The following is a 12031-nucleotide window of genomic DNA, read 5'->3' as shown; positions in this document are numbered from 1 at the left end:
CAGGATCTTTTACTGTAATATCTATGTCAGTGCATAGTGTTTGAAGGTTGTCTAACAAAATAATAATTATAGTATAGGTTTATGTTGGATGGAGCCTGAATTATGAGACACTTCACAATTACTGACCAAAAAAAAAAAAAAGAAAGAAAGAAAAAGTCATTCAGAATCTTTCATCCTAGCATCCATTCCAGGAAAAAGACATTGCTAACATTTGGAACAAAATAATAATCCTAGTATGGGTTAGTCATAGTTTTTGGCCATAGACCAGCCCCATCTTGTTCGCATCTAATAGGACAAGTTCAAAGTAAATGCTTACTTAAATAGTATCTTCATTGTTTAAGAAGGGTGATACAGTATTTACTGACGTGGACACTAGTTTGTATTTAGGAAACTAACCATTTTGAAGAATTAGTGTTTTTTTTTTTTAAATTTTTTTTATTAGTTTTTGCTTTATAACAAAGTGAATCAGTCATACATATACATCCGTTCCCACATCCCTTCCCTCATGCATCTCCCTCCCTCCCACCCTCCCCATCCCACCCCTCCAGGCAGTCACAAAGCGCCGAGCTGATCTCCCCGTGCTCTGCGGCTGCTTCCCACTATCTATCTACCTCACGTTTGGTAGTGTATACATGTCCATGCCTCTCTTTCGCTTTGTCACAGTTTACACTTCCCCCTCCCCATATCCTCAAGTCCATTCTCAAGTAGGTCTGTGTCTTTATTCCCGTTTTACCCCTAGGTTCTTCATGACATTTTTTTTTTAAATTCCATATATATGTGTTAGCATACGGTATTTGTCTTTCTCTTTCTGACTTACTTCACTCTGTATGACAGACTCTAGGTCTATCCACCTCATTACAAATAGCTCATTTTCGTTTCTTTTTATGGCTGAGTAATACTCCATTGTATATATGTGCCACATCTTCTTTATCCATTCATCCGATGATGGACATTTAGGTTGTTTCCAGCTCCGGGCTATTGTGAATAGAGCTGCAATGAACATTTTGGTACATGTCTCTTTTTGAATTATGGTTTTCTCAGGGTATATGCCTAGTAGTGGGATTGCTGGCTCATATGGTAGTTCTATTTTTAGTTTTTTAAGGAACCTCCATACTGTTCTCCATAGTGGCTGTATCAATTTACATTCCCACCAGCAGTGCAAGAGTGTTCCCTTTTCTCCACACCCTCTCCAGCATTTATTGTTTCTAGATTTTTTGATGATGCCCATTCTGACTGGTGTGAGATGATATCTCACTGTAGTTTTGATTTGCATTTCTCTAATGATTAATGATGTTGAGCATTCTTTCATGTGTTTGTTGGCAGTCTGTATATCTTCTTTGGCGAAATGCCTATTTAAGTCTTCTGCCCATTTTTGGATTGGGTTGTTTGTTTTTTTGCTATTGAGCTGCATGAGCTGTTTATAAATTTTGGAGATTAACCCTTTGTCAGTTGCTTCATTTGCAAATATTTTCTCCCATTCTGAGGGTTGTCTTTTGGTCTTGTTTATGGTTTCCTTTGCTGTGCAAAAGCTTTGAAGTTTCATTAGGTCCCATTTGTTTATCTTTGTTTTTATTTCCATTTCTCTAGGAGGTGGGTCCAAAAGGATCTTGCTGTGATTTATGTCATAGAGTGTTCTGCCTATGTTTTCCTCTAAGAGTTTGATAGTTTCTGGCCTTACATTTAGGTCTTTAATCCATTTTGAGCTTATTTTTGTGTATGGTGTTAGGGAATGATCTAATCTCATACTTTTACATGTCCCTGTCCAGTTTTCCCAGCACCACTTATTGAAGAGGCTGTCCTTTCTCCACTGTACATTCCTGCCTCCTTTATCAAAGATAAGTTGACCATATGTGCGTGGGTTTATCTCTGGGCTTTCTATCCTGTTCCATTGATCTATCTTTCTGTTTTTATGCCAGTACCACACTGTCTTGATTACTGTAGCTTTGTAGTATAGTCTGAAGTCAGGGAGCCTGATTCCTCCAGCTCCGTTTTTCGTTCTCAAGATTGCTTTGGCTATTCGGGGTCTTTTGTTTTTCCCAACAAATTTTGAAATTTTTTGTTCTAGTTCTGTGAAAAATGCCAGTGGTAGTTTGATAGGGATTGCATTGAATCTGTAGATTGCTTTGGGTAGTAGAGTCATTTTCACAATATTGATTCTTCCAATCCAGGAGCATGGTATATCTCTCCATCTATTTGTATCATCTTTAATTTCTTTCATCAGTGTCTTATAATTTTCTGCATACAGGTCTTTTGTCTCCTTAGGTAGGTTTATTCCTAGATATGAATTAGTGTTTTTAACAAAGTTAATTTGTCATATTAGAATGAAATCATATAATAGTTTCTCATTTACGTACAGTGATGGAGAGGAAAGCGACGTGAGTAGTTTAAACTTATTTGCTTTTGGAAATAATTGTGTAGTTTTTACTTAACTTACTGTTTGAAGACACCTTTTATCTGCTATTTTAAATTTTATTGTCCCCACCTCTTACCTTAGCCACTGTTGCTGCAACAGATTCCACACAGGCTCTGGACAATTCCAACTTAACAGCATCTCTCATCAGGGCCCATGCTGTGTACTTCTTGCAGTGAGGAACAGTAATCAGTGTATAAGTTCTTCCTCTTTTATCCTTTACACACGGAGCTCTGAATCACCTTTTACACATTCTTGTCCATTTTTGTTCATAAGCAAAGGTTTTGTTGGACAAATAAGTTTAGGAATGAGTTTAAACATGGTTATTGTGATTCAGGGTGCTCATTTCCCCCCATAATTCTTTGTAGAAACCATAGGCCCAGAGAGGTTGAATTAATTTGGTAATGTTATTTTTAATAAATTTTCAAATAGAGTGTTATGAACTATTTTGAGAATGCAGGAGATGTGCAAAGGACTGACTTCTTAAAAAGAAATATCACAGGTACATTCCTTAAAACCAAGAGGGGGGCTTCCCTGGAGGCGCAGTGGTTGAGAGTCCGCCTGCCGATGCAGGGGACATGGGTTCATGCCCCGGTCTGGGAGGATCCCACATGCCGCGGAGTGGCTGGGCCCATGAGCCATGGCCGCTGAGCCTGCGCGTCCAGAGCCTGTGCTCCGCAACGGGAGAGGCCACAACAGTGAGAGGCCCGCGTACCACAAACAAACAAACAAACAAACAAACAAAAAACCAAGAGGGGACCAGTTGGCAGTGGAGAGACTGACATGGGGACAGAAGGATATTTTTTTGTGATGATGGAAATGTTTCATATTTTGATTTTGGTGGTGGTTACATTACTCTATATATTGAACTGAACACTTAAAAAGTGTGAATAAAAAGAAACAACCAAGCAGCTCCCCTGTGCTTTTTTAAAGAAAAATAAACAAGTTCTAAGAGTTTTTATTGTTTGACTAATAACACAAATCAGGCAGAGAAGTCCCTAATGAAATGATGGTCACGTTTTACTGTATCTGCCTGTTGATCCTTCATTTTCTAAGCACTTATTTTCTTTTTATATTAGACTTTTATTTTGATTACAAATGCCCGTGTGAATAAATAAATGCCTTGTCTTTTATCCCTCCCCCATCATTTTTCTTTAAATAGAAAAAGGGACAAATTTCTCTTAATTGCATATTCAGCCATAGTTGCCCAATCTGTGATTTTAATAAGAGATTGTAATTCAATCTTCTAAATCATTTTACACTATAATTGTAGGCTATACCTCGTTTTCCTAAAGAAACTTTTGGGTATCAGTCCTATTGATATTACTAATAATCTCCAAATGGTGAGGATGGTAACTGGTATGGAGGCAACTGGAAGAGAGCTTGAGCAAACTAGATAGCAATGGGAAATTGCACAGAGGCAAATTTTATTGCATAAACTAGAAGAATGGCCCTCATTGAGGCTGACCCAGCTATGGCCTCTAGTCCATTTCTTGCTGTCAGTTGGTATCAGTTGTGGTGGAGTTCTATCTTTCCCTCAGTTTTGAGCCGTATTGTAATCAGTTATGGGAAAACAGACTCCCTCAAAGTCTGTTAAATGTAATTGAAAATTACACTATCTATGATACCCATTGTGAAGGTCCCACTCCAGTCATTCAGTTTTTGAAGGGTAAGGCTGTTGTCTGGATTCCTCCAGGACTTGCTGTATGCTCCCTAATAAACTTTCATTAGTTCAGTATTTTACTGTCTAGAGAGAGTTAAATATCTATCATGTTTGTTGAGTATAAAACTTTATTGTGATAGACCTTAAAAAAATTGAATTTAATTAGCTTTAGTCTTTAGCTGTTAAATATTGTGGAAAAAAATAACATGATCTGGTTTCTTCTCTTGTTATGTTTTATTTCATCCAATTTAAAAGTCATTCTCTTTTCTAAATGGCTTTGTGCTTCCTCTAAAATGTTGTCCTACATGTCATAGGCAAATCAGAGGTTTAATAAACTAGTATGTTAAGTTTATTTCCAAGGTAAAGTGAAAATATTTATTTTTATATTTGTGCATTTTACACATCACCTTACTTTCAGAAGTATTTATTTCTAACTTGTACTGTATTTTGTGTTTTTTTTAGTGAAAATATTCTCTTTGGAATGGGAAATCCTCTTCTTGACATCACTGCTGTGGTGGATAAGGATTTCCTTGATAAGTAAGTATTAAGTTCTTCGTATGTACTATGTGAAACTTACATCTAAAGAAAAGCTGAAAATTTTAGAATTGAATTTACTGTTTAACATCTTCAATTGGAGGAAAATTCAGGAAATTTAAATCTGATAATAGCAAGTGCACCATTATTATTTATTGAGTAATTGACCGCAGTTTTCCCTGGGAAAACTTAGGTACATTTGTTCATTCCTGTTGCTACTTTCACTTGAAATTTATTTTTTTACTCTTTGCAAGGAAGAAGTATGTGAATTACCTAATGATTTAATTTCCACATTTTAAAATTACTGTCAATGAACTAAATCTATAGTGATGCCATAACATATGGGAGAAGGAATAGGATTAGAGAGGGCAAGAAGAATATGTAGGACTTAATTCAAACACCATGAATCTCCACTATTTCCCCCTAATAATAACTTTTGATGTTGTTAATTTAGCTGAGAAATCATTTTGTGTTTATTTATCTGTCTGTGATGATTTGGTGCAAGGAAAAAAAAATACAAAAAATATTTAATAATGAGAAATTAAGATCCCCTTCCCCTTGAACACCCCGAGGTCTTTGCCCAGGGGCAACCACTTTTAAAAAAATATTATGGAGATAAAATTTACTTAAAATTAAATCATAATTTTAACTATTTTAGAGTGTATGATTCAGTGACTGCTAGGACATTTGCAGTGTTGTACAACCGTCACCACTATCTTAACTCCAGGACATTTCATCACCCCAAAAAGAAACTTGTAGCCGTTAAGTGGTCATTTCAGTATTCCCACCTGCCCTCCCTACCTCTCCCCAATCTTCTGGGAGCTACCAGTCTGTTTTCGTCTCCATGGATTTGCCTATTCTGGATATTTTATTTCATATAAGTGGAGACATACAATATGTGGCCTTTTGTGTCTGGTTTATTTTACTTAACATGATGTTTTTCAGTGCTCTTCCATGTATCATCAGAAGTTATTATTAGGGGGAAATAGTGGAGATACATGGTGTTTGAATGGTGGATGGATGTTTGAATGGATACATGGTGTCCTACATATTCTTCCTGCCCTCTCTAATCCATGTTGTAGCATGTATCAGTACTTCATTCCTTTTAAGGCAGAATAATACTCCATTGTTTGTATACACCGCAGTTCGTTTATGCATTCATCAGTTGGTAGAGCCATTGTTTGATGGATACTTGGATTGTTTTGGTTTTTGGCTATTATGAAGAAAGCTGCTGTGAACGTTCATGTACAAGTTTTTGCATGGGTATATATTTTCATTTCTTTTGGGTATATATATTGGAGTGGAATTGCTAAGTCAGATGGTAATTCTGTGTTTAGCTTTTTAAAGAAGCATATCCTCACCAAAACGTGCCGTGGTCTTTTCCCTTTTTAAAATTATAGCCATCCTGGGACTTCCCTGGTGGTCCAGTGGTTAAGACTCTGTGCTTTCATTGCAGGGGTCATGGGTTCGATCCCTGGTTGGGGAACTAAGATCCCACATGCCACGTGGCATGGTGAGGAAAAAAAAAGGAGAAAAAATAAAATTATAGCCATCCTAGTGGGTGTAAAGTAATATTGTGGTTTTGATTTACATTTTTCTAATTACTAATGATGCTGAGCATCTTTTCATGTGCTTATTGGCCATTTGTATATCTTTGGAAAAATGTGTGTTCTTCACCCATTTTTTAATTTGTTTTTTGTTGTGGTTGTAAGAATTCTTTATATATTCTTAATACTAGACCCTAAATAGATTTATGATTTGCAAACAATTTCTCCTATTCTGTGGGTTATTTTGACTTTCTTGAGAGTATCCTTTAATGTGTAAGTTTTAAATTTTGATGAAGTCCAGTTTATTTTTTCTTCTGTTGCTGTGCTTTTGCTGTCATATCTGAAAATCTGTTGCTAAATCTAAGGTCACAATGATTTATGCCTATGTTTTCTTCTAGGAGTTTTAGTTTTAGCTCTTAAATTTAGGGCTTTGATCCATTTTGAGTTAATTTTTATATCAGATGTGTGGTAAGGGTTCACTTCATTTTTTTTTTTTTTTTTTTCTTTTTTGCGGTATGTGGGCCTCTCACTGTTGTGGCCTCTCCCGTTGCGGAGCACAGGCTCCGGACGCGCAGGCCCAGCGGCCATGGCTCACGGGCCCAACCGCTCCGCGGCATATGGGATCCTCCCAGACCGGGGCACGAACCCGTATCCCCTGCATCGGCAGGCGGACTCTCAACCACTGCGCCACCAGGGAGGCCCGGGTTCACTTCATTTTTTTGCACTTCATTTTTGTGGAAGTCTAGTTGTCCCCGCATCATTTGTTGAAGAGAGTTTTCTTTTCCCCATTGAGTGTTCTTGGCCGTCTTAAAAATCCGTTGACCATAGGTGTTTGGGTTAATTTCTGGCTTCTCAGTTCTATTCCATAAGTCTGTATGCTTGTCCTTATTCCAGTACTACACTGTTTTGATTACTGTAGATTTGTAGTAAGTTTGTAGTAAGTTTTGAAGTCAGTGAGTGTGAGCCCTCCAACTTTGTTGTTGTCTTTTAAGGTTGTTTTGGCTATTCAGAGTCCCTTGCAATTCCATGTTAATTTTAGGATCAGCTTGTCCATTCCTGTAAAAAAGGCAGTTGGAATTTGGAATGGGATTGCACTGAATCTGTAGATCAGTTATAGAAGCATTTTAACAATATTAAGTCTTCCAATTCATGAACAGGAGATGTCTTTCTTTAAGTTGTTTCAACAGTGTTTAGTAGTTTTAAGTTTAGAAGTCTCGCATTTCCTTGGTTAAATTTAATCCTAAGTAGTTCATTATTTTTGATGCTACTGTAAATGGAATTGTTTTCTTAATTTCATTTTTGGATTGTTCATGCTAATACATAGAAATACAACTGATTTGGGGGGATAACCATTTTTAACAAATTCTGTTTTTTAATGTCTTGGAGATTATCTTTATAACTCTTTATCTGTATAAATTCAAGTGTCAAAGGATCGGGCAAGAATTTATAAATGTGTAAATTTGCCCTATTGTAATATAATAGGAAATAGGTTGAAGTGCCAGGGACAAACTGGAGAATGTGTCTTATCCTAAGAAATTCAGATACAATTTTTTAAAATATACTTTGCGGGCTTCCCTGGTGGCGCAGTGGTTGAGAGTCCGCCTGCCAATGCAGGGGACACGGGTTTGTGCCCCGGTCTGGGAAGATCCCACATGCCGCGGAGCGGCTGGGCCCGTGAGCCATGGCCGCTGAGCCTGTGCATCCGGAGCCTGTGCTCCGCAACGGGAGAGGCCACGACAGTGAGAGGCCCACGTACCGCAATCAATCAATCAATCAATCAATCAATCAATCAATAAAATCTACTTTGCTAATCAGAAACACTCCTGCATACAATTATGTTAATGGTTTTACTTCTGATTACCTTGTACTTTTAAATGATATAATATTCACACATTAAAATATTTTATTGTATCAACTTTCAATAGAATCTTTAGACTTCTCATTATATAGAATTAGAAGTGCCTCTATTCTTCCATCTGCTACTTCACTCCTTTTAAGTCCTGTTAACCTTCTACTTTAACTCCTGACTCTAACTTCTACTCTTTTAACTTTCTACTTTCTAACTTCTGTTTAACTATATTTTTTATTTTAATAAAGATTGATATGTTTTCATTCTGTTAGCTATCTATAATTGTCTTACCAACTTTGAATACAAAGTGGTAGTGAAGATTGAAAATCACTAAACATACTTAATACTAGTATCACTGTATTTATCCCTTTTTTCAGAATTAAATAGTATACTAAGAATGTAGAGTAGGTGTAACATTTGGAATGTAATTAGAGCACTTAACTCTATTAACAAACTAAAGAAAGAAAAATCACATTGTCATCTCAATAGATAGAAAAACCATTTGCCAAAACTACTATCTATTCTTTTTTTTTTTTGCGGTACACGGGCCTCTCACCGTTGTGGCCCCTCCCGCTGCGGAGCACAGGCTCCAGACACGCAGGCCTAGCGGCCATGGCTCACGGGCCCAGCCACTCGGCGGCATGCGGGATCCTCCCAGACCGGGGCACGAACCCGTGTCCCCTGCATCGGCAGGCGGACTCTCAACCACTGCGCCACCAGGGAAGCCCTACTATCTATTCTTGATAAAGTTTTTTATAGCATTCTTAGAATAGAAGGGAACTCCTTTAACCTCATAAAATTTAGGTTAGGGAAAAGCCTACTAATAACATAATTCCTAATGGTGAAAGTCTGCATGCTTTCCCCTAAGATCAGAAACAATTCAAGGATGTCCGCTCTCACCACTTCAAAATGTATACAGTGGTACTGAAGATTCTGTTCAGGACAATCAGGCAAGAAGAAGTAAAAGACATCCAGGTTGCAAAGGAAGGAATAAACTGTTTTTATTTCCAAAAGGCATGATCATTTATGTAGAATAACTGATGGAATCTACAAAAAAAGCTACTACCTGATTTCTAGAATTATTATAAAGCTACAGTAATCAAAACAGCGATATCAGTGTAAAGTTTGATGGCATAGAATAGAAAGTCCAGAAATAGACCCACACAGAAATGGACAACTGATTTTTTTCAAATTAATTAATTAATTAATTAATTTTGGCTACGTTGTGTCTTTGTTGCTGCGCGTGGGCTTTCTCTAGTCACAGCGAGGGGGGGCTACTCTTCGCTGCGGTGCATGGGCTTCTTATTGCCGTGGCTTCTCGTTGCGGAGCACAGGCTTCAGTTGTTGTGGCACACAGGCTCAGTAGTTGTGGCTTGCAGGCTCTAGAGCGCAGGCGCATTAGTTGTGGCGCAAGGGCTTAGTTGCTCAGCGTCATGTGGGATCTTCCTGGACCAGGGCTCGAACCCGTGTCCCGCTTTGGCAGGCGGATTCTTAACCACTGTGCCACTAGGCAAGTAAGTCCCTGGACGACTGATTTTTGACAAAGGTGCAAGGCAGTTCAGTGGAGAAAGGATTATCTTTTCAACAAATAGTGCTGGAACAATTGGATATCAACATGCATAAAAATGAATTTGGATCTGTATTTTGTACCATATACAAAATTAACTGATAGAACTAAATGTCAAGCCTAAAAGTATAACACTTCTGGATGATAATATAGGAGGAAATCTTTGTGACTGTGGTTTAAACCAGAATTTCTTAAATATAGAACACCAGAAGTATGTCCTATAAAAGAAAAATTGATAAGCTGGACCTTTTCAAAATGAAAATTTTTACTACTGGAAAGATACTGTTATAAGAATTAAAGGACAAACCACAGGTTTGGAGAAAATCTTTGCAAAGCATATGTCTGATAAAGGACTACCGGTCAGAATACATAATGAACTCTCAAAACTCAATCAGAAAAGAAACAACCCAATAAAAAAATGGGCAAGGGATTTGAACATTCACCAAAGATATATGGATGGCAGATAACCACATGGAAAGGTACTCAGTCTCTTTCATTATTAGGGAAATGTAAATTAAAGATACAGTGAAGTACTACCACACATTTGTTAGAATGGCTAAAATTTTAAAACAGAGCATACCAAATGTTGGCTAGATAATGGAGCAACTACAACTTTCTTCTCATGGGGAGTTAAAATGCTGCACTGAATTTCAGTTTAAAAAGTTAAACACACATCTATTTGATCCAACCATTTCATTCTTAGGTATTTACCCAAGAGAAGTGAAAACGTGTGTCCATACAAAGATGTGTTCCACTAATGTTATGGTGATTTTTGTTTTTAATAGCTAGAACCTGAAAGTTATCTAAATGTCTGTCAACAGGTGAATCATTAAACAGATTGTTTACCCATACATTAGAATTTTAGTCAGAAATAAAAAAGTAACAGAGCATTGTTTGGATGAAACTCAGAATAATTGTGTTCATTGAAAGAAGCCAGACAAAAAAGAATACATACTGTATCATTCCATTTATATTGAGATTGTAGGGAATTCAATTTATAGTGACAGAAAGCAGATCATTGGTTTCCTGTGCATGTGCCAGGGTGTGGTGGAGGGCAGGAAGGAGAGATTACAAGGCGGGAAGGAGAGATTACAGAGAGACAGGACAGAGCTTTTAGGAGTGTGTTCATTACCTTGATTGTATAATGATTTCATGAGCATATACATGTATCAAAACTTATCAAATTGTATACTTTAAATATGTAAGATGTATTGTATGTCAGTTACACGTCAGGAAAGCTTTATAAATAAAACAAAATAGAATCAATTGACATGAATTTATGCGTTTAAAGTTAGAACTCCTTTGTTTGCTTAGTGTGAGATGTTTTGTCCAGGAAATCAACTAATTGATTGTCACTGTTTTAAAATTCTAATAGCATATAAAAATACAAAGAGAAATTTAAAAAATTCAAATTTTATGACGTGTAACCAGTGTTAAACTGTTTTGATGAACATGCCCCAGACATCTACGTATAACCCAGAGAGATATTGTATATGTTTGTGTTTATGGGATAATATTCTGTGTAGTCTTAGGAAATTAGCTTTTTCTCACTGTACACTATGTTTTTAAAGGTTCATGCAAATATGATCAGAGTGATTATGATGTGACAGCTGTGTGCTGACACTATTGGGAACTCAAATAGCTTCTTTGTTTCACTAGCAGCTGATCCTAAATGGCCAGCTGAAGTCTTATTTTTTTAATTTTATGAGGGTTTTAATCAGTAAAACTGACTTTTGAAATCCGTACTTGGAGATAAAAGGCACGTTTTTGAACTCTAATCATAAAAAGTAGAGCATTCTCTTTCTTATATTCCTGACCATTTCTTCCAAAATAAACTTGAAAGTGTTCCTTATCATTTCAACAGACTATGTTTAACTTACGTTTTAGACCATGTTTGGATGAGTGTTTTATATTTGCACTGTGTAAAAATAAATTATCCAGGAATAATTTGCTAGGTACTATAACAAATGAATTAAATATATACTTATTATTATCTTACACTATAAAAATGAATTAACTGTTAAAATTCTTATAAAGTATTTGTTTTTGTGATTCTGATTTTTTTTTAAAAAAGTACTTGGCCTTTTCAATTAAAAAATAATTATTGTAAAACTAGTACTAGTTAAAAAGTAAGCTAGTACTGAAGGTTTTTAAGGAAAAAATCAGTTCTTTGCCGCATCTTCTATCTTTCCCCTTGCTTTTACCCCATTCTGCATAAGTGCTGTTTTTCCAGAAGATTTTAAATTCTATTAGCTGTTTTTTCCTGGTATCTGCCTATTTCTAAACAATATGCTAGTGTTTGTGTGATTTTTCATAAGGGTCATTGATTGGAGAGGCAAAGGACAAAAGTTCCTTTAATGTAAGGAAAGGATACAAGAACATGATTCCATTAGGAAGGATTCCAGAATAGAGGATACAATAGCACTGTGTGGAGGGGCACACTTGGTCTTCAAGTCACTGG

At 36.6% G+C, this 12031-nt stretch overlaps 1 protein-coding gene across 3 annotated transcripts in view; it reads left to right on the top strand.

The window, feature by feature from the left end:
* Positions 1-12031, top strand: part of ADK (adenosine kinase) — a 514633-nt gene that overhangs the window by 41061 nt on the left and 461541 nt on the right. For all 3 annotated transcript variants that reach the window (XM_060111660.1, XM_060111662.1, XM_060111661.1), the window contains exon 2: positions 4536-4610. In XM_060111660.1, coding sequence (XP_059967643.1) covers positions 4536-4610 — 75 coding nt within the window. The remainder of the gene's footprint in view (positions 1-4535; positions 4611-12031) is intronic.

The sequence above is a fragment of the Mesoplodon densirostris genome, chromosome 1 (assembly GCF_025265405.1).
Source record: "Mesoplodon densirostris isolate mMesDen1 chromosome 1, mMesDen1 primary haplotype, whole genome shotgun sequence".
Classification (NCBI taxonomy): Eukaryota; Metazoa; Chordata; class Mammalia; order Artiodactyla; family Ziphiidae; genus Mesoplodon; species Mesoplodon densirostris.
This window is presented reverse-complemented; position numbering and strand designations above follow the sequence as displayed.